The sequence below is a fragment of the Alnus glutinosa genome, chromosome 11, assembly GCF_958979055.1.
Source record: "Alnus glutinosa chromosome 11, dhAlnGlut1.1, whole genome shotgun sequence".
NCBI classification, from domain to species: Eukaryota; Viridiplantae; Streptophyta; class Magnoliopsida; order Fagales; family Betulaceae; genus Alnus; species Alnus glutinosa.
The window spans coordinates 18429310-18448409 of record NC_084896.1 but is presented as its reverse complement, the minus strand read 5'-3'; the positions used below and the strand labels follow the sequence as shown (position 1 = coordinate 18448409).

Below are 19100 nucleotides of genomic sequence, written 5' to 3'. Positions count from 1 at the left end.
ACAATTGTTAAAGAATATATCTTTTTTTAGGGAAAACTTCACTTAAACCCCTTGAAATTCTATCCTTGAAATTCTATCGTTTTTGCAATCTTCCCCTCCCAATTTCAAAAACTTTCAATTTTTTGTAGTCTCACCTCTCCCGTTAGGGTTGAGGTAAATCAAAGGATCAAAGGATAAAATGACTCTTATATACTCCTGTAAACTTTATAAATCTACAAAATTACACCCTTAAATTACAATTATTATTTTTTAAAAAAGAAATAAATTAAGGGTATTTTGGAAAATTTTCACCCGGCCCCTCCATTACGATTTAACAGAAAATTCTAACGGAATGGTAAAATTGAAATTTTTTAAAAATTTGATACATTAAATTGAAAGTTTTAAACTTCAAGGAAGAAATTACAAAAATGATGAAAGTTCATGATATTAAGCGAACTATTTTTTAATTTTTTTAAAAAAGGGTTATCTTGGTATATGGTTTACTTGTACACAAAGAAGCTAAAGAAACTGACTTCAAGTAAAACAATTAATCTAGAGAAATTTAGTCTTTAAATTATTAGAAAAGTATACAAAATGAATTAAATATGTGCTCGAGGCTAAGATGCAATTAATTCAGCTACAAGTGCACCTACTAGAAATGGAAGTACTAGCAATATTGTTCTTCTCTGAGGTTTCGTCCACTTTTCTAGCCTTGACCTCATTCAAAACATTTCTAGCCCACTCACCAAAGTAGGTCTCGTTGTACCCAATTTTGCCGCTCTTGAAAACAGACATGCAGCGACGATCATCGTCTGGGTGCGAGCAATGATCCCCGTTGGGATCTCGCCATGCTCCTTGATGCCTCATCCCCGACCAGCTAGCTATCCAGTGATAGACATACTGGCCGACACCGGCAAGCTTTAGCCAGCCTTTGGGGAAGAACTCCATTACACTGCTGTTTCTGTCCATTAAGAACATGTTGGTCAATTGGGCACCGTGTGGGGATACGAGAATATCTGTCGAGCTCATCACCTTCACCTGAATAAAATATATATAAATGGATTGCAACACAATTGAGCCAGTGTAGATTAGCTTACATAATATCGAGGAAAAATATTGATATGATATCGAAGTACATTGGATTGAGTGAGACATATATATATATATATATATATATATATATATATATATATATATATATATATATATATATATATATATATATATATATAAAACACAATTAGATTAATTAATGATGATATCACAAGAATATATACATATATATACAACCAGATATCCACTAATTGACAACGAAGCAAATTACAAAAAAACCAAAAAAGAAGATTGTTAGGAGTAAGAAACATCCTTGCTAGCTAGTCACATTTATACTGTACTTAAAAAATACTAATCACAATTAAAGTTTTCTTTGTTAGAATATAAACTAAATAATTAAATTAATTTTTTTTATTAGCTTAAGCTTTTTTGGATATATAAGTGGTGATTTAACATGGTATTAGAAACAGAGGTCATGATGAGTTCAAATCTTATGTCCGTCATTCACACCAATTTCAATTCAATATTATTCTACGTGTTGGGCATTCCTTATCAAATAGGAGTTTCAGCCCACAGATGAGGTGGAATGTTAGAATATAAATTAAATTCATTCATTCCTACTCGCTTAAGTTTTGGAATAAGTGGTGATCTAATATGGTATTGAAGTGGAGGTATTGAGTTCAAACTTTATCTTCATCAATTTACATCATAATTACAACTTCAATTAAATATCTTACGTGTTGGACCTCACCTATTAAGGTGGAGTATTAATTGATCCGGATCCCCTAGAATTTCTTTAAAATTGTAAATTCTCAAATTATGTGAATTTAAGTTGTTTCTTGCATCGAACGGCATGCAAAATGATACATATTAAAAATGTTAGATGTTAATAATGAGAATTGAATATATTTTTATAAGTTTCTTTCACTTTATGTCGTATAAAAGCTTTGAGCAGAAAATTATCTTTTGGTTTAGTGAAAAAAAACGTCTATTCAAAAGTGAAGAAAAAGCCTTTCGGAATTTTTTTTTTTTTTTTTTAGCCTCGATAACATGTCATATCTTTAATATGTAGCATTTTTCATGTTGTTCGATGTAAAAAATGACCGAATTCACGTAATTTGAGAATCTAAAATTTCTTTAAAATTGTAGATGATCCTAATCCAATATTAATAAAATATAAATTAACTGATTAAATCCATCACTTCCATTAGTTTCGACTTTTGAGATAAATGATGATTTAACACCCTAGCCTATTTATACATATTTAACACTCACATCAAATCTATACCTATTTATCTATCTAGCCTACTGTAGAATTTTGTATTGAGTAATATTACTCTTCACACACATTTTAAATTAACAATTCAATCACTTAAAATATATCACAGCAATAAGTGTAAAATGATTATAAAGAGTTCTACTAATCTTTTGTATATAATCGTTTGTTTTGGCATTAATTAGGATGCTAAAAAAGACTAATGTGATTGTGTAAAAAGGGATGACTGGACTCCTACGTACCCTCACCAAACTTTCCATGACTAGCTCCTTGGCCATCCTGGAAATTACCAATTCAAGATTTCAAGAATAATTACTTCTATTAAACCACTCATAGCCATTATTCTTTCACATGCAAAGATCTTCAGATTAGATACTACTGATTGCTCTGCATGTGTATAGAGCCTCTTTTCTTTTTCTTTTTCTTTTGAGGTGTCACTCTTTTTAGTGGGATTCTATGTGCTGTAGCAGTGACACTGATTCCACTTATCTATTTTAAATGTATTAAGATATATATATATATCTTTATCTTTATGCTCGTTAAAACAAAAGGAATTAAGTTCTTAAATATATGTATATATAACAACCAAAAAACTCCAAAGGAATTAATTAATAACAGAATGATAAGAAAAGGAAAAAAAGGAATACACTAACCTGCTCACAGAAGCTGAGATTATTGGAGTAAGCCACCATCAACCGGCAACCGTCAACCTTAGCACACTCCCTCTCAAAGATCCCAATTACTGCCGTCTCATTCCTGAACGATCTCGGCCCCGTCCGCATAAACATGGTCATCCCGATCACCGGAACTCCCCGGCCATTGACGTCAGCAACCCTACCTTCCAAGCTCACGTTACAATATACCCTAGCCTTGCACCTCATGAAATCGTATGCCTCCATCCTCCTCTCCCTTGACATCCCTCCCTCATTGTGTCTCATCACCACAGACTTCTCAAAGCAAACTGGCTGATCGTCATCGACAACCCCTTCAAATCCTTCAACGTACGGCGGCCGGCCTTCAAACGTGGCCTCCATTAAAGTCGTCAGCCACACCCCCATCTTCAGCCTGAGCTCACCCCAGTGGTACAAAACCCACCTTGCTGGCATCGGACACCCGTTCTTCTTGTGCCAGGCCACGAAGGGCAACTGAATTAAACAATTTTGATTAAATAGTAATTTTAAAAGTTACATTCATTTTAAAATCATACAATGAAAACATAAGGTGATATTTAACGTTACTCGTTCAAATAGTATTGTACCTTATTTGAGCCTATATATAAAAGAGAGCATTATAAAATATAAATTAAATAATTAGATAAACTATTTTTTTTATAAATTTTAAGCTTTTTAAAATAAGTAACGATATAACGTACGTACCATAGCGGACAAACCATGCCATATGTTATCATAATTGTAGTGGTTGTAGGACACAAAGGTTAGGCCCTTCATAAAGGTGGCGTTGAACGGTAAAGTTTCCGGCCACGCCAGCGCGTACGAGTTCCGGGACCCGTCGTGCTTGTCACGCCCTTTGATGCAGAGAAGCCTTCCCTGTGAGGATTCCGAAGGGAATTGCTGGTATTGCACCTCACCTTCTTCGTGGGAATCATACATGGAGCTCATGAACCACGTGTGGCCCTGAAGAGCAGTTTGTGTGTAACGTAAATCTTTGAGTGGGAGAAACGTTACCGAGTGGCGGAGCTGGTCTGCCATGGATTTCATGAGGTCGTTGTTGTAGTTGTTGCAGTCGGCGGTGGTGTTGATGACTCTCTGCCATTGGTGCATGAGAGACCATGAGGGAGAAGGGGAAGAGGGTGGGATTTGGAGGGAGTATTGGATATGGAAGAGAATGAAGAGAATGACAGAGGTGGATAGGATGTAGATGGATAGTTTCGGGAAGTAGAAAGAAAATGGTGAGAGGGTGCGTTGGTGGTGGTGTTTCAGACGGTGAGCTTTGTCGGAGATGGGGCTGCTGGTTCTGTCTACTACAGGAGGCGCTTTGGTCATGGCTGTAAGAATGGGAAAATGAATGGTGTTGATTCACGTACGTGAAGGTGGGCTCGTTGGCTTAATGGCTTTGATTGAATCTCTCTCTCTCTCTTATATATATATATATATATATAGAGGGAGAGAGAGGGAGAGAGAGTCGATATATTTAGGATTAACGGCCTAAATTAAATGATTAAATTTACCGTTTATATTAATTTAAGCTTTTGAAATTAGTAATAATTTAATATGATATAAAAATATTTAAAACCAAGGTTCTACATTTAAAATTAAAATCATCTACAATTATTTGTTCGAATCTGAAAGAATTTTGATAAATAATTGTAAGAGACCACTGATAGAACCCATCTGACCAAATAAAAATGAGAAATACTAGAACTCCTTCTAGTGTCTTTCTGGAGTCCTTCTATGCTGACATGGCATCCTGTTTTTAATAAATAATAATAATAATAAAAAACTACAGCTTGATTTATCTCCCCTGTTTTTATTAAAAAAAAAAAAAAATGGTGTCATGTCAACATAGAAAAACTCCAAAAGGACAATAGAAAGAGGTCTAGCATTTCTCAATAAAAATTGGGATACCCAACAACTTATCTTGTTAGGTGGGTCCCATAAGTATTGGTCTCTCCCAATCGTCCGTTCGAATTCTCTCAAATTCGGGCAAATAATTGTAGGCAATTTTGATTCGTTTGTTCAAACCTTATCTCCATCATTCACCTTCCATATCAATTAAATATTTCACGTACGTGTTGGGCTTCACTTATTAAGTTAAAGTTTGAGCCCATATGTGAGGAGAAGTGTTAAAATATAAATTAAAGATTAATGCTATGTAGTAGACCCATGTACAACTTGGATGATGTGGCAGTAAAAATCAACCATTTTTTTTTTCTTTACACTTACTGATCCAATGACTAATTTTCACTGCTACGTCATCAAATTGTATAATAGTTGTTTACTAATTTAGTAAATTACATTACTCTAAATTAATGATTTGTTTGTTTCGAAGTAAAATGTTTTCAGTCGTAAAATATTTTCAGGAAAATCATTTTTCAGGAAAGTGTTTTCCACATATAACATTTTCGGTGTTTGGCATGTACGGAAAATCACATATATTTTTATATTTTCATTTAATCATATTAACCTATAAAAATCAATTTTTATTCACAAATTAAAAATATTAATATCAACTAATTGCTTGATGGTGGTCCAGAGGTGGTTTGATGGTAGTTTGGGGGTAGCTCGGTGCTGATCCGAGGGCTCAGCAGTGGTCTAGAGGGGCACAAAGATGGTCTGAGGGTGGCTTGACAGTAGTCTGGGGGTGCCTCGGTGATGGTCTAGGGTGGTTCGGTTGTGGTCTAGGGGTGGCTCGGCGATGATCCGGGGGTGTCTCGATGATGGTCCAGGGTGGCTCAGTAGTGATCCGGTGGTGGCTCAGTGATGGTCCGGGGTTGACTTGGTGGTGGTTCGGCAATTGTTTGGAGTGGCTCAGTAGTGGTCTAAGAGTGTCTTGGTGGTAGTTTGGAGGTGGTTTAGGGGTGGCTCGATAATGGTCCAGGGTGGCTTAGTAGTTGTCCAGGCGTGGCTCGGTGATGGTTTGGCGATAATCCAGCGATAGCTCGGGGGTGGCTTGATGATGATCAGAGGTGGTTTGGTGGTGACTCGGGTTTGTCTTGGTGGAGGTCCAACGATGGTCCAGCGGTTTGAGAATAAGAAACTTAACTCGGAAAATGGTTTACAAAATTTAAAAATGTAAATCATTTTTTGAAATTAAAAACGTTTTTTTGGTCAAACTGAAAATATTTTCGGTTTAAGTATTATTTTAGATCGCGTCAAACACCAAAAAATACAAAAAATATTTTATGCCAAATCAAACGAAACATAAATAATTAAATTCTCCTTAAACTTTTGCGACATGCAGTAATTTAATATCCCGTGCCTGTGGAGTATCTGACTTGCCTTTGTGTTGTTGCCTTGCATGTGGTTATAACTTAGTTTGATGAGAACATAAATGAGATTTTTTTAAAGAAAATATTTTTTTCCTTTCCCTTTCTCCCGAGGAGTGAGGTGCATGGGTGTTTAAGAAAAGAGACCTTCGTGCTATTTTTTTAAATTTTGTCTATCTTTTGATCAACTCTTTTTTAAATTTATCATTAGATTGGTAAGACAGATTTAATGGTAAACTTTTTAAAAAAAAATTATAAAAATAAATAAATAAATAAATAAATAAATAAAAAAGAAGAAAAAATGAAGAAGATAGAGTTGGTCGGGAGATGGACAGAAGAATGAAAAATAGTACGAGAAAATGGAAGTAGTAAACAATGGAGAAAATATAAAGAATAAGAAGTTGATTAAATGAGTCCATTAAACATTTCAAGGTTTAATACTGACATAATATTGCCAAATAAAATACTTCATTCCTTAGATTTAAGTCTCACCATATTGCATTATTTACACAATTAAATATAATAAAATAGAATATTAACTATTAAATAACTCCTTTCTCTATTTCACTTGAAATAGTGTGCATAATGTTCCATGCACCTTGAAAGCCTCCATATAAGGTGCCAATTTTTTTATTTTTTTTTAACAAAAGATTAGAGTATTTCATTGATCAAAGATTACGAGCATAAAACTCTTACATCACAAAGCATAAAGCTTTACAAAATCATAATCACATACTATGAGTTTACATAGTCATAGATACAAACAAAATTCTTACAATAAAGTTCTATCTATGACTTTCATCTTCCGCTAACCTATGTACAAAAAATAATTAAAAGAGCAGATTTGTTATAAGCAGACTAAATCTAAGACAAGAGTAGTCAAATATCCTAAAAAAAATTATTTAAACCGGCCGTAAGAGATAACCCATCATACTTGATTAACCTTCATCTCATAAATCGCCTATAGGAGCATATATATCTAAAGACAAGAAAATTCTTATTCAAAGTAAAAACACAATCAGTAAATAGCAACAGTGGTCAAAAAGGAAATCGATAAACGACACAACACAAAGGTAGATGGATGGATGCATAGCGAACAAAAATATAAAGTGCCATTTTAAATTATAACCCAAACCCTATTTTGCGCGAATCCTGATCAGAGAAACTATTTTACCGTGAAACTTTCTTTTGTTGCATCACGGTGTACATGATATCATCCACGTCATTTAAAATTTTAAAGTTTATTCGGACAATAAAATTAATGATTCTTCTCCATTATTTCACTTGAAAATAGGAGGATTCTATTCCATTTTGATGAATAAATATACAGTGATTTAATTTCTGCCTCAAGGACCTCCGGGTTTTTTTTTTTAAATAAAGAATTAAAATACAAGGGCCTCAGATGTTACGGCGGGAAGGGGAATGCTAAAAATCCTCCCCTCATACCTCCTTTGTCCACCTCTTTTGCTTAAAAAAATTGATTTTAAGCAAAAGGCGTCTCTGATGTCTATGATACCTTTTTGCTTAAAATCAATTTTTTTATTGTAAATGGAGGATGAAGGATGGGTGAGGGGTGCATGTGTAGCACCCCTCCGGCGGGAAAGCCGAAGCTGCTGCGTAAAGTGTTAGACGGTTAGATGGTCCATATACTCGTCCATCAGTCCATGCATGCAGTACTGTGGACTGCGTGATTGAAAAGTTTTCCATTGCAAGTAATTTGCTCGAAGAAGAAAAGGAATTGCTTTTGGGAGTTCAGGAAAGAGGACAAAATAAAAAGGAGAAAAACTTTTTTTTATTAAAAAAAAAAAAAAAATTGATTAGATTAGTGCATGATTGTGAAATGCCATGTGTTTGCTTTAATTGAAGAATTTTCTCACATCCTTGTATTCTTTAATTTACTTTCTTTTTTTTATTTAGCAAGAAATTTGAAAATTTTGATAGAATTTAACAAAAAATTCTAATGACTGGTTAAATTTTTTTAAAAAAAAAAATTAAAAAATAAATACCCTAAATTGACACTTCTTAAAGTTTGTGTACCTTTTTTCGAAAGTAATAAAAGATCAGGGATTATAAGCGAAGTTCTCATTTTTTTTTTCTTTTTTTCTTTTTTTTTTTTTCTTTTTTGAATTCTTATATTTTTTAAGGGTATTTTTGTTATTGAGAAAATAGTGACATTTGTTTGTAGCTTAAGGGGACATTGTCCCAATTGAAAGTTTAAGATAGACATTGTCAATTAAATAGTAGTTTATGAGAGTAATTTTAGGAGTACATTAAGTGTTCATCAAGTGTCCATAAAAAAATTATGTAGCTTTTAAAATCACCATTGAACGTGTGATTGATCAAATGATGATTTTGATCAAATGGTGATTTTAAAAGCGATCTCATTTTTTTTATGGACACTTAATGTATTCCTAAAATTACTCAGTTTAGGAGGAGTATGTAAACTTTTTCTTAAATCTTTTTAAGATTCTTTTGAGATGAATACCTATAACAACTTTAGTTATTCAAAACACACCTTGTTCTCCAAAAGAGGCATTATGGCAATAATTAGTAAAACAAGTATGGTTTGCATGATAATTTTGTTCTTTCCTTTCTTTCTTTTTTTTTTTTTAGGTAGTCAAAGTTTTTATATATTCTGCTAAAAACATTCACCCTAAATTGAATCATAAGATGAAAAGTAAAATCTTCATTCTTACCCCTTTCTAGTTAGCTCTAGTATATATTACGGGCACTTTAATACATATCCATTCAGGCTTCAAAGAAATATGATGCGACATCATATGTAACCTTGACTGATGATTCCCTTAGCTATACGTTCATGATGCTATTATGTTATTATTTTTGGCTTATAGAAAGGTGAGAATATGATTGAATTGGATTGCCTGAATTTTCATTCATCGATGGTTTCAATTTATATATGCAAGTATTTGACATATTACAAAAGTGAAGAAAATACAAAGAAATACATAATTGATTGTGATTTCAGATTTAGTGGTGCTAGCCGTTGGTTTCCTTGTGTAGATGATTTTGCCGTTGGTTTGATTGATTTGCTGATTTTGTGCTAGCCATTGTGTCTTGTATAGAATGTTTCCTTGTAGAGTTGTGTGTCTCCGTAGATAATTCATTACACCCCCACAAGCGAGACATAGGGGATGCGACGTTGATCTTGGTGCACATGAGGAAAAAGTATGGTGAGGCAGTGGGTTTGGTAAAAATGTCGACCTAGGTTATCTTTGCTGAAGATCAGACAGCCAAGGTTTTAAAGGCGACTTTGTCATGAACGAAGTGAAAATCAATTTCGATATGTTTGGTACGAGCATGGAAAACGGAATTTGCAGAGAGGTAGGTTGCCCCAATGTTGTCACACCATAGGGTAGGTGGGGAGGAGAGGTAAAAACCAAGGTCGCGCAGCATGGATTGGAGCCAAACGAGTTCAACGGCAGTGGTAGCAAAGGTGCGGTATTCGGATTCAGTGCTGGAGCGAGCAACTGTCCGTTGTTTGCGGGAGGACCAAGAAATAATATTTGGGCCCAGAAAAACACAAAAGCCACCAGTAGATTTTCTATCATCGGGGCAGCCTACTCAGTAAGCATCTGAGTAGGCTTCGAGGGTGTGGGATGAGGACCGACGAAGGAGTAGGCCATAAGAGATAGTGGCTTTAAGGTATCATAGGATACGTTTGACTTCTTGCATGTGTAAGGAAGTGGGTTGATGCATGAATCGAGAGACTTTGTTGATAGCGGGTGAGATATCAGGATGGGTGAGTGACAAATATTGCAGGGCGCCAATAAGGTTGTGGTAGGGAAGGGATCTATGAGAGGGTCGTCAAAGAGTAGTGAGAGAGCATGTGTTGTAGACATAGGAATCTTGACTGGTTTGGCTTCGGACATGTTGCTGTTTTGAAAAAGATCAAGAATGTAGTGTTGTTATGATAGAAAAAGTCCATATGGAGTGGTGGTGCCTTCCATACCAAGGAAGTAGTGAAGGGGGCCTAAGTCCTTGATTGCTTCAGCGTGGAGGGAATGTAGCAGAGTGGTAGTGCCTTGAGGAAGGGAACTTGTGATAAGGATGTCATCAACATAGATGAGGACAAAAGTAGTCTCTTGAGGTGTGCAACGATTAAACAATGAGGGGTCAGAACGAGAGTTGACGAATCCAAGTTCTAGGAGGCGATCACTAAGATGAGAGAACTAAGCACGAGGGGCTTGTTTTAAGCCATAGAGCACTTTATGGAGCTTGTAGATATGATTAGGAAACTAGGGATGAATGAAGTCGGGAGGCTGAATCATGTAAACATCTTCGAAGAGCCATCCATGTAAGAAGGCTTTCTGGACATCAATCTGGTGGATGGGCCAGCCGGCAGAGATGGCAAGTGAGAGAACCAGGCGAATGGTAGTAGGTTAGACAACTAGGCTGAAGGTTTCACCAAAGTTGACATCGGGTTGTTGGTGGAAACCTTTTGCTACAAAACGGGCTTTGTGTCGATCAATGGAGCCATCAGCTCTGCGTTTGAGGCGGAATACCTACTTGCAACCAACAATGTTCATGTCAGAGTTGGGAGGAATAAGAGTCCAAGTGTCGTTGCAAAGAAGGGCATCAAATTCAAGTTTCATGGCATCACGCAATGTCGAGTGCTTGGAAGTTGTAGAGTAAGAGGTTGGTTTCACATCTGCTGAGCCAGTGGTGGCAGTGAGTGCTTTACGAAGAGGATAGCGGATGAGACTATTGGGGAGGGACTTGGGCTTGAAGATGTTGTCCTTGGAGCAAGTCTGCATGGCATGCTGCGAAGGTGGCATCACAAGGTTAGTGTCAGGATCTTCGGAATTTACCTGCATACAAGGAAGAGATGAAGTAATCTATTTATTTTGGGTTTTTTCTGTTGATCTGCTTGTATTTAGTTTTTTTTTTTTTTTTTTTTTTTGTCCATAGTTCGTTTCTAATGTACTTATAAAAATTGAGAAATTACATTTTACCCCCTGAAGCATCCACTCATTTTTGTTTTGGTGTCCAATATTCAAAAATCGAACATAGGCCCTCCCAATCTATCTCACATTGGCAAAAAATATCATCCGTCTATGTAAAAAAAAAAAAGGCTCGAGCCTCTCCTTTGGGCAAAATGGGGGTGCCCGAACCACCCCTATGGCCCTGGTGGTAGCTCGGCCACCTCCATTTGCTCTAGGGTTGGCTTCGGCCACTTTCAAGGGCCAAACCCCAAACGATTTTTTCTTTTTCTTTTGGCCTTGTGGGGGTGGCCGAACCCCAGGCCAAAACGGGGGTGACTGAACCACGCCCAGACATTCCTTGGCCAAAATGAGGATGGCCGGCCATCTCCAATTTGCCCAAAGGGGTGGGTTGAGCCACTCTTTTTACTTTTTGATTTTCAATTTTTTTTTTTTTTTTTTTAATGTTTTAAAGTTTTTCTTACTTTTATTTTTTTTTAATTTTTAATTAGGCAAGGGACACATATCGATTTTTTAAGGCTGGTGATGTGGACTTACATCAATTTTTAAAATTTATTAAAAAAAAAATCACATGCCATGCACGCGACTTGATTTCTGTCCAAAGTGACGGACAACATGGACATATGGTATTTGTTTGCCAACTTGAGATAGGGGGTTCCATCGTCGATTTTTAAACATTGGACGCCAAAACGCAAATAGGTAAATACTTCATAGGGGTAAAATGTAATTTAACTATAAAAATAAAAGGGTTAACTACTTTTTTGCCCCTAGGTTTTAACAACTTTATTTGTTTTTCACATCGATTTCACTTTTGGTCACAGGTGATACCTCGCTTATGAGTATATACCCAAATAATACCTATGTTCATCTACCATCAAGAAAACTAACAAAATTTCACTTCAAACCAATCAAAACTTGACACGTGTCATATACCACATTTAAAAAAAAAAAGAAAAAAAAGAAAAAAAAAAGTTTAAAAATAAAGAAAAAAATTAGAACATATATAGCCACCCCTTTGGGCCAATGAGGGTGGCCGAAACCACCCCTATGGCCCATGTGAGTGGCTCGGCCACCCCCAAATGATCAAACCCCTACATTTTTTATGTTTTTATGTTTTTGTGTTTTTGTTTTTTTTGTTTGTTTGTTTGATAGTTTGTGTTTTTTTTTTTTTTTTTTTTTTTTGCCTTTTTGTCATTGATGAACCACCCCCATTAGTCATGAGAGTGGTTTTGGGCATCACCTACGGCTGGTTGGCCACTCGAAAGGAGCTAAACTCCTTTTTTGGTTCTTTTGGTCTTTTGGTCTTTTTTCTTTTTTAGCCTTTTGGGAATGCTTCGGCCCACCAGACCAACCGTAGGGGGTGGCTGAAGCCACCCCTAGACCGGCCCAATGGTGGCTCGAGCCACCCTTTTTTGTTTATTAAGTTTTTTTAATTATTATTTTTTTTCTTGATTTTTGAAATTTACATTTTTTAATGAGATATATAACACGTGTCAAGTTTTAATTGGTTTGACATAAAATTCTGATAGTTTTCTTGACAACAGATAGAAGAAGGTACTATTTGGGTATAGGCCCATAAGTGAAGTATCACCTATGATCGAAAGTGAAACTGAGATAGGAAAAAATAAAGTTATTAAAACCCACGAGGCAAAAAGATATTTAACCCAAAATAAAAATTAAGCCAACCAATTATACTTGCTGCCCAGTACATCAAATAGTGGCAAAAATTACTAAGAAAATTAAAAAAATTTAAAAAATCATTTTAAAAAAAAAAAAAGATTCTACAGCTGCAAGACTTACAGATTGACTAGGGTTATTCAACTAAAATGCATCAAACCCCTGATTCATGGCTATGGCTAAGGGAAAGCACCATAACACACGAGCTCTATTTACATAAGAGATCTACAAAGCAGACATTCACATATCTGTTTTGTCAGGTTAAACTAAGTAAGATTACACATGGAAACCACAAAGTACTAGCAAATACAGTAGTTACCCATACTTTCTACAGCAAATGACAAAGATTGCTGGTTATTAGACTTCTTTCTGCCTTGTCAAGCTCTAGTTATTTTAAGTTAACCCCACTGTCGGTACTGGCAGCGGATTGTGATACACAACAATTACTTGTCCAAATTGCTAGCAATTTAGGCAATCAATTGGTGTGGATCCTTATCCACCAGCAGTGGCTGTATCGGCAGGCTATTCACCCAACTCAAAACGCTGTACAGAGGTTATTAACCTTCATTTCAGAGGAACACTCTTGTCTTATTGGGCTGCTGGGGCTGCAAAGCCTACTTCTTTTTGGTTCAGATATCCTAACGCGTGAAATTGCCACTCCAAGAGCATCAACCAATCCACACTCCTGCTCTTCTGACCTCCTACTCAAACTATCAGATGATGAACTTAGGCTAGAGTCATCACTGAGAAAGTTGCTGCCAATTATCTTGTTTCTCTCTGACTCCACATCATGTATATCAGTCAGTTGGTGAGAAGTCAGTCCAACACGGTTTCTCGTTTTTGGCTTGAATGTTAGTCTCTCCAATGTTTGTTCTGTATAGAACAAGAGCCATGGATGTCCTGGAAAATTACAAAATTTTGATCAAAAACACATAAATGGCAAGAAATATATGCGATATAAATATATATTGTACAAAATATTAGGAATAATTACTCCATTAGCCATTGCATGTGGCAATACATAAAACAAATACTGCTTCTAGGACTTTGCTCATATAGTTTTAAGGTAATGATTCTAAATTTCTCACTGATTGCATTATATGTTGTGAGACAGGAATTGGAGCAGTCAAAGTGATCTCAAACAGGTTGTTACAGCCGGAATATCAAATAATTGAAAAGCTGTAAATATACCATACTATAAAATCAGGCTCCATTTGGCTTCTCCCAGACTTTCATAATAGGACCAGGCCCCCCAAGCAGAACCCTGTCTTGTTATAAAGCAAAACTCAGTGACCCTGGATTGCTCACTTGGTCATGTTGATGAAAACTATCGACGCTTTAGTACTCGACTTCGGTTGCCCTCTCGGTGAACCAACATCGCCTCCTTCCTTCTTCGAATGGCAAGATTTAAACCTAAAGACCTAACCTAACCACATGCGGCCTTTTTATCACTTTAAACCAAAGCCCAAAAGACAACATACTTTCTTTCAAGGTTAATAAAATTTTATGGAACTAAAACATTAATAGATACTTGCATAAGATTACAGGAATGCCCAATACGAAGGATAGCAGAGACTTCTTGCCCACAGTAAGCAAGTAAAAATTTTAACTTTGTGATTGGATGATTGAAAAATGCACTTTTGTTGGGTACAACTTAATACTTCAAAATGTCAGTGAGACCCCTATAAGCATATCCTAATTTACTTTAGAGGAAAAAACAGAGAACATTTGAAGCTTACTTAGTACTTCGTCAGCAGTTAGCCTTGATGACACATCCCTAGTCAGCATATGGGCAATCAGATTCCGGGCAGGTGGAGAGACTGATTCCCATACTCCACTCTCAAAGTCAAGGTTCACCTTCTTAATAGACTCAAATATTGCCTCTACGGAATCACCCGAAAATGGAAGCACACCAAGCAAAAGAGCGTGAAGGAGGACACCAGCACTCCAGATATCAACCTTCTCTGAATAATCACCAACCAAGACTTCTGGGGCAACATAAGCAGGACTTCCAACAACACCTACCAGGCTCTGACCTGCAGAAGATATACCACAGGTTCATTTTATGCAAATCTAGCAAGTCATAGTTTCATTTTATGCAAATCTAGCATGAATTGAACGCGAGCTACAAGAAGACTAGATGATGGGAATCGAAAGGCCAAACCATAACAAGTATATTTAGAGTTCAAGGAACTAGATGGTAGAAAGGATAAGAGGATCATAGAGAAGACCATAATGTTGACAATAGCGCCTAGGCTTAGATACAAACAGGAAATAATTTTGAAAGAAAAAGGAAACTAGTTGCAAAGCATACATACAAATACATGCGACAAACACACACTCATCCAATTGTTGGAGACAATTCTTTCCAGAGCAAAGAAAAAGGAAATAACAGTAAAACATAACTAACAGATGAAAATCATTACCATGTTTCAACATTAAAAAGTCAACCATTTACCCTATGCATAACTAAAATATACTGGCAGACTAGCAGATCAAACAACCTATGTGCCCTTTCAATTCAGACCCACAAAAGTTTTCTAATCTTAAATTGTTAGTTCTTATTAAACCTCATCCTCGAGTGTCAATAGGCCCCCCCAAGCCCCAAGGTTCTCCCAAAAAAAAAAAAATTTAAAAAAATTTAAAAAAATTAAAATTTTGCTCCAAATTTTATTATTTTTTCTAATTTTGGCCCCCCCAAAACTTTTTTTTTCAATTTGGCCCCCCCAACTTAGGGGGGCTGGCTCCGAACCTGCAAATTACGTTAATGAATAGAAACCTAAAAGGGTATAAAATTTTGCAGTTAAGGCCTAACATTTTTAATCATATTAAACATGCTTCTAGAAGAACATTCACATTTTAAGAAAAATTTTACGGTGATCATATACCGAGTACCAAGGAATCTGGTTTAATATTAGAATTAATCAAATTCTATCTGAGTTAAGCAATTCATTTGAGCTATAATAGCCTACCCAACCATATTATATTTCCAAGTGCCTTTCTGTGTACTAATTCTGTTCTGCAGTCCATAGCATCGACTCTCTAGATGAATTCAGTTATACCACAACGATTTAGATACCAGTTCAGCTGCAAACTAGCGCTTAAAACCAGTCCAAACTGGCCTGCTGAACCACCAACATAGAAACCGAGCCCCTTCGTTAGGTTGGTTAAAAACCTAGTGGTGTTGTCAAATGGAAACATTGGATGCAAGATTGCTCTCCCCAAACCTAAAATATCGACTCGTCACAAAGGGTTGAACACCAGATTTCAACTTTCTAAAGCGGGAGAGATGGCACCTGACTGCAAAGGCTGGTAATCCCAGCTTAAACTGCTAAGATATTGATCAAAAGGAAAACCTCAATGAGTAAACTTACAACAAGTTTCAAACCATTGTTTATCATGGTAATTTGATTCTTGTTTTTAACTTAACTATTTCATTCATTTCATTGTGTCTAACCCAACTTTATCCACCAAGTGAAGATTGCATATAAATGGTGCCAAATTGCATAGAAAATCAGCATCATTGATAGAATAATCATTACCATTAGACACCCTCACAGCTAAGCCAAAGTCTGCAAGCTTCATCTGTCCTGAATTTGTAAGAAGAATGTTCTCAGGCTTTATGTCACGGTGAACAACACCCATATCATGGCAATACTTGATAACCAAAACCAGTTGCTTGAGTATGTTAGCAGCTCGATACTCTGAAAGCTGCCCTTCCCTAGCCATCTGGTCAAGCAGCCGTCCCCCAGCACAGAACTCCATCACAAGATAAAAGGATTCTGTATCTTCATACACCGCCTTCAGTGTTACAACACCAGGATAACCGGAAAGATGCTGCATTATCTCCACCTCTTGATATGCAAGCTCCCCCACCTTGCGCAATGTCTTGCACGCAAACTCTTCTCCACTCACTTTACTTCGGCACAACCTCACTGACCCAAACTTCCCTTGCCCAATTATCACACCCAAATCATAATCCTGTTCGATCTTCTTCTTCCTACCCATTTGAGTTGCGGCATCAATACACCCAATTTTTCTCTTAAGACCCTTCCCCGGTGGGTTCGGACAGATGCTCCCACATGGTGGGGCAGTAACAATTCCTTTAAAAACACTCTTACTGGAACGAACTTCTCTAAGTTCACCTTCCTTACACTTCTTTTTGTGCCTTGAGTTATTTTCCAATGACCGGTGGGACCAAATGGTTGTTAATGGTTTTGGAGAGTTATGACTTAACCGTAAGATTTCCAATCCCTTCCTTTTCTTTCCAAGTGCCTCCATGATACAAATCAAGGTAGAAAATAGTACAATATTGTAAATTCCATGAGCAACTGGGAAAAAAAAAATTCATTTACCGCATAACTACCAAAATCTCCCTCGCCATCCTTGAATACAAAGGATAATCAGTTAACAATTGACTAAAACTAAGGGAGAAACAACCATGTCAATAGACTGCTTTCGTATTGAGTTCTGCAATTCCAGGAACTGGGTATCAGTAAAAAAATAATTAACACCAATCAAATAATCCGAAATTGAAATGATAATAATGGTACGCAAACACAAACAAGAGCGAAGTTTAGACCTTTGAACATCAGGAGCCGCTTGTTCTTTTTCTTCAGCCCCATCTGGAAAGATGATTCCCATGTTGCGGACATCGATCTGCAGAGATTGATAAAGGCAGTATGAGAAGATAAAACCCGTTAAAGTACCACAACATTTTAAAAAAATGCACCATTGCCCCATTTGCTACTATAAGTTTAGAGAAAAAGAAAATGAAAACCATACTTTTAAAGTACTAATCTTTCATTAATTTGAGACCCCTGACAAAAACTAAAGTCTCCACCAACACCAACTAATAACATAAAATTTCCGCTATTTTCTAGGGATCCAAACAGAGCTTCTTCTTTCTTTTTCTTTTTTTGAGAGAAAGAAAAGGATATACAAAACTAACCAAGTGTCAGGTAAATTGTGAATGGCGTACTTCAGGTAAATTTATCAACTTAAAAACCAAAAAAAAAAAAAAAAAAAAGAATCCCAAATGAATGCTCTTCTCTTTTCTCTTATTTTTCCATCGTTTTCTCAGCAAGCAAACAGGGAGTGATCTCAAGCAACAGAAAGACCACAAACAAATTGGGATACATTAAAGCAAGGTCCCAGGAAACCCTGAAAACGAAACAAATACAAACATCGGTGCGTTCGTTTACCTTCATGAAGAAGAAACAGACAGCAAAATTAGATGAGGCGGTGATTGGAGGCTAGCTCTTGTGCTAAAAAGGAGGGTTCTGATGGAAAGAGAAAGCTGCAAATTTGCGCGTGTGTGTGCGTGAGAGAGAGAGAGAGGGAGAGAGAGGAAAGTTTCACGTGAAAAGGACAACCGTCGGTATAAATGACGCTGTTGATCTCGCGCGTCGCCATTAACTACCACGTGGGTCCAAACACAGTATAGTGCATGACCTGCGAGACTGCTGGTCTTTACTACTTAACTACCAAGGAACCAACCTTCCGTCTCATAAAAGGAATGCTCAAATTATTTGTGAAGGAATAATGGAGCTCATTTTAGTGTGTTTTTAGGGTTTTTTTACATTGACATGGCATCTTATATTTTTTAATAAAAGTAAGAGAGAGAGATCAAATTTGAGTTTTTCTTCTCGGACAAAAATTTCCTACAAAACGATTTGTAAGAAATTTCATACAACTCACATATTAGAGTGACATGTGTCATTTAAACATGTAAGAAGTACATATTTTTTTATTAATACTATTAAAAAAACATGTGAGAAGCACATGCTATTAAAATAACATGTGTTTCTCACATGCCAAGGAACGCTTGTCAATCTTATATGTAAGTTGTATGAAGAAATTTCTTACAAACCGGCTTGTAGGAAATTTATATCATTCTTTTATTTGTTTGAATTTGAAAGAATTCAGACAGGTGGTTGTTATAATCTATTTATGAGATTCATCTGACCAACGCCAAACTACTTATCCGGTGGTCATGTGGGCCTTATAAGTGGTCTGTGCCTGAATTCTTTTAAATTCGAATAAATAATTTGAGAGCGTTTTTGTCCGTAAAAGATGACCTCCGACCTCCAAAAACAACACCAGATCCAAAAACGCCAATTTCACCGTGTCGAAAACCGACCGATGTGAATTGGTGAGATGCTGCGACAGCTCAGCTGGTTCCTTTGGCAGCTTGATCAGCCTAGAT

General features: G+C 36.4%; 2 protein-coding genes across 3 annotated transcripts; both read right to left on the bottom strand.

Annotated features, from left to right (window-relative positions):
- Nucleotides 1-532: 532 nt before the first annotated feature.
- LOC133882633 (uncharacterized) lies at nt 533-4399 on the bottom strand. The gene is made up of 3 exons (XM_062321840.1): nt 3685-4399; nt 2962-3453; nt 533-1017 (listed from the first exon to the last, which is right to left on the bottom strand). Exons 1-3 carry the CDS (start codon nt 4309-4311, stop codon nt 613-615), a joined length of 1524 nt encoding a protein of 507 aa, XP_062177824.1. The 5' UTR covers nt 4312-4399; the 3' UTR covers nt 533-612.
- Nucleotides 4400-13011: 8612 nt separating this feature from the next.
- Nucleotides 13012-18329, bottom strand: LOC133882308 (serine/threonine-protein kinase PEPKR2-like). 2 transcript variants are annotated; one of them, XM_062321450.1, is made up of 5 exons: nt 18097-18329; nt 17475-17551; nt 16435-17377; nt 14632-14928; nt 13012-13792 (listed from the first exon to the last, which is right to left on the bottom strand). In XM_062321450.1, exons 3-5 carry the CDS (start codon nt 17171-17173, stop codon nt 13428-13430), a joined length of 1401 nt encoding a protein of 466 aa, XP_062177434.1. In that variant the 5' UTR covers nt 17174-17377; nt 17475-17551; nt 18097-18329; the 3' UTR covers nt 13012-13427. The 2 variants fall into 2 exon arrangements, with proteins under 2 accessions (XP_062177434.1, XP_062177433.1); XM_062321449.1 differs by having other exon boundaries at nt 16435-17362.
- Between the last annotated feature and the right edge of the window lie 771 nt (nt 18330-19100).

Bases quoted from the DNA above. Each gene is read 5' to 3' on its own strand.
- LOC133882308 (XM_062321450.1), bottom strand. From the start codon at position 17,173: ATGGAGGCACTTGGAAAGAAAAGGAAGGGATTGGAAATCTTACGGTTA. The intron at 14,929-16,434 runs GTAATGATTATT...TATCTTCTGCAG, and splicing joins AGCTGTGAGGGTGTCTAATG to GTCAGAGCCTGGTAGGTGTT. The intron at 13,793-14,631 runs GTAAGCTTCAAA...GTAATTTTCCAG, and splicing joins AACTGCTGACGAAGTACTAA to GACATCCATGGCTCTTGTTC.
- LOC133882633 (XM_062321840.1), bottom strand. From the start codon at position 4,311: ATGACCAAAGCGCCTCCTGTAGTAGACAGAACCAGCAGCCCCATCTCC. The intron at 3,454-3,684 runs GTACGTACGTTA...TGTTTAATTCAG, and splicing joins GGCATGGTTTGTCCGCTATG to TTGCCCTTCGTGGCCTGGCA. The intron at 1,018-2,961 runs GTTAGTGTATTC...TATTTTATTCAG, and splicing joins ATCTCAGCTTCTGTGAGCAG to GTGAAGGTGATGAGCTCGAC.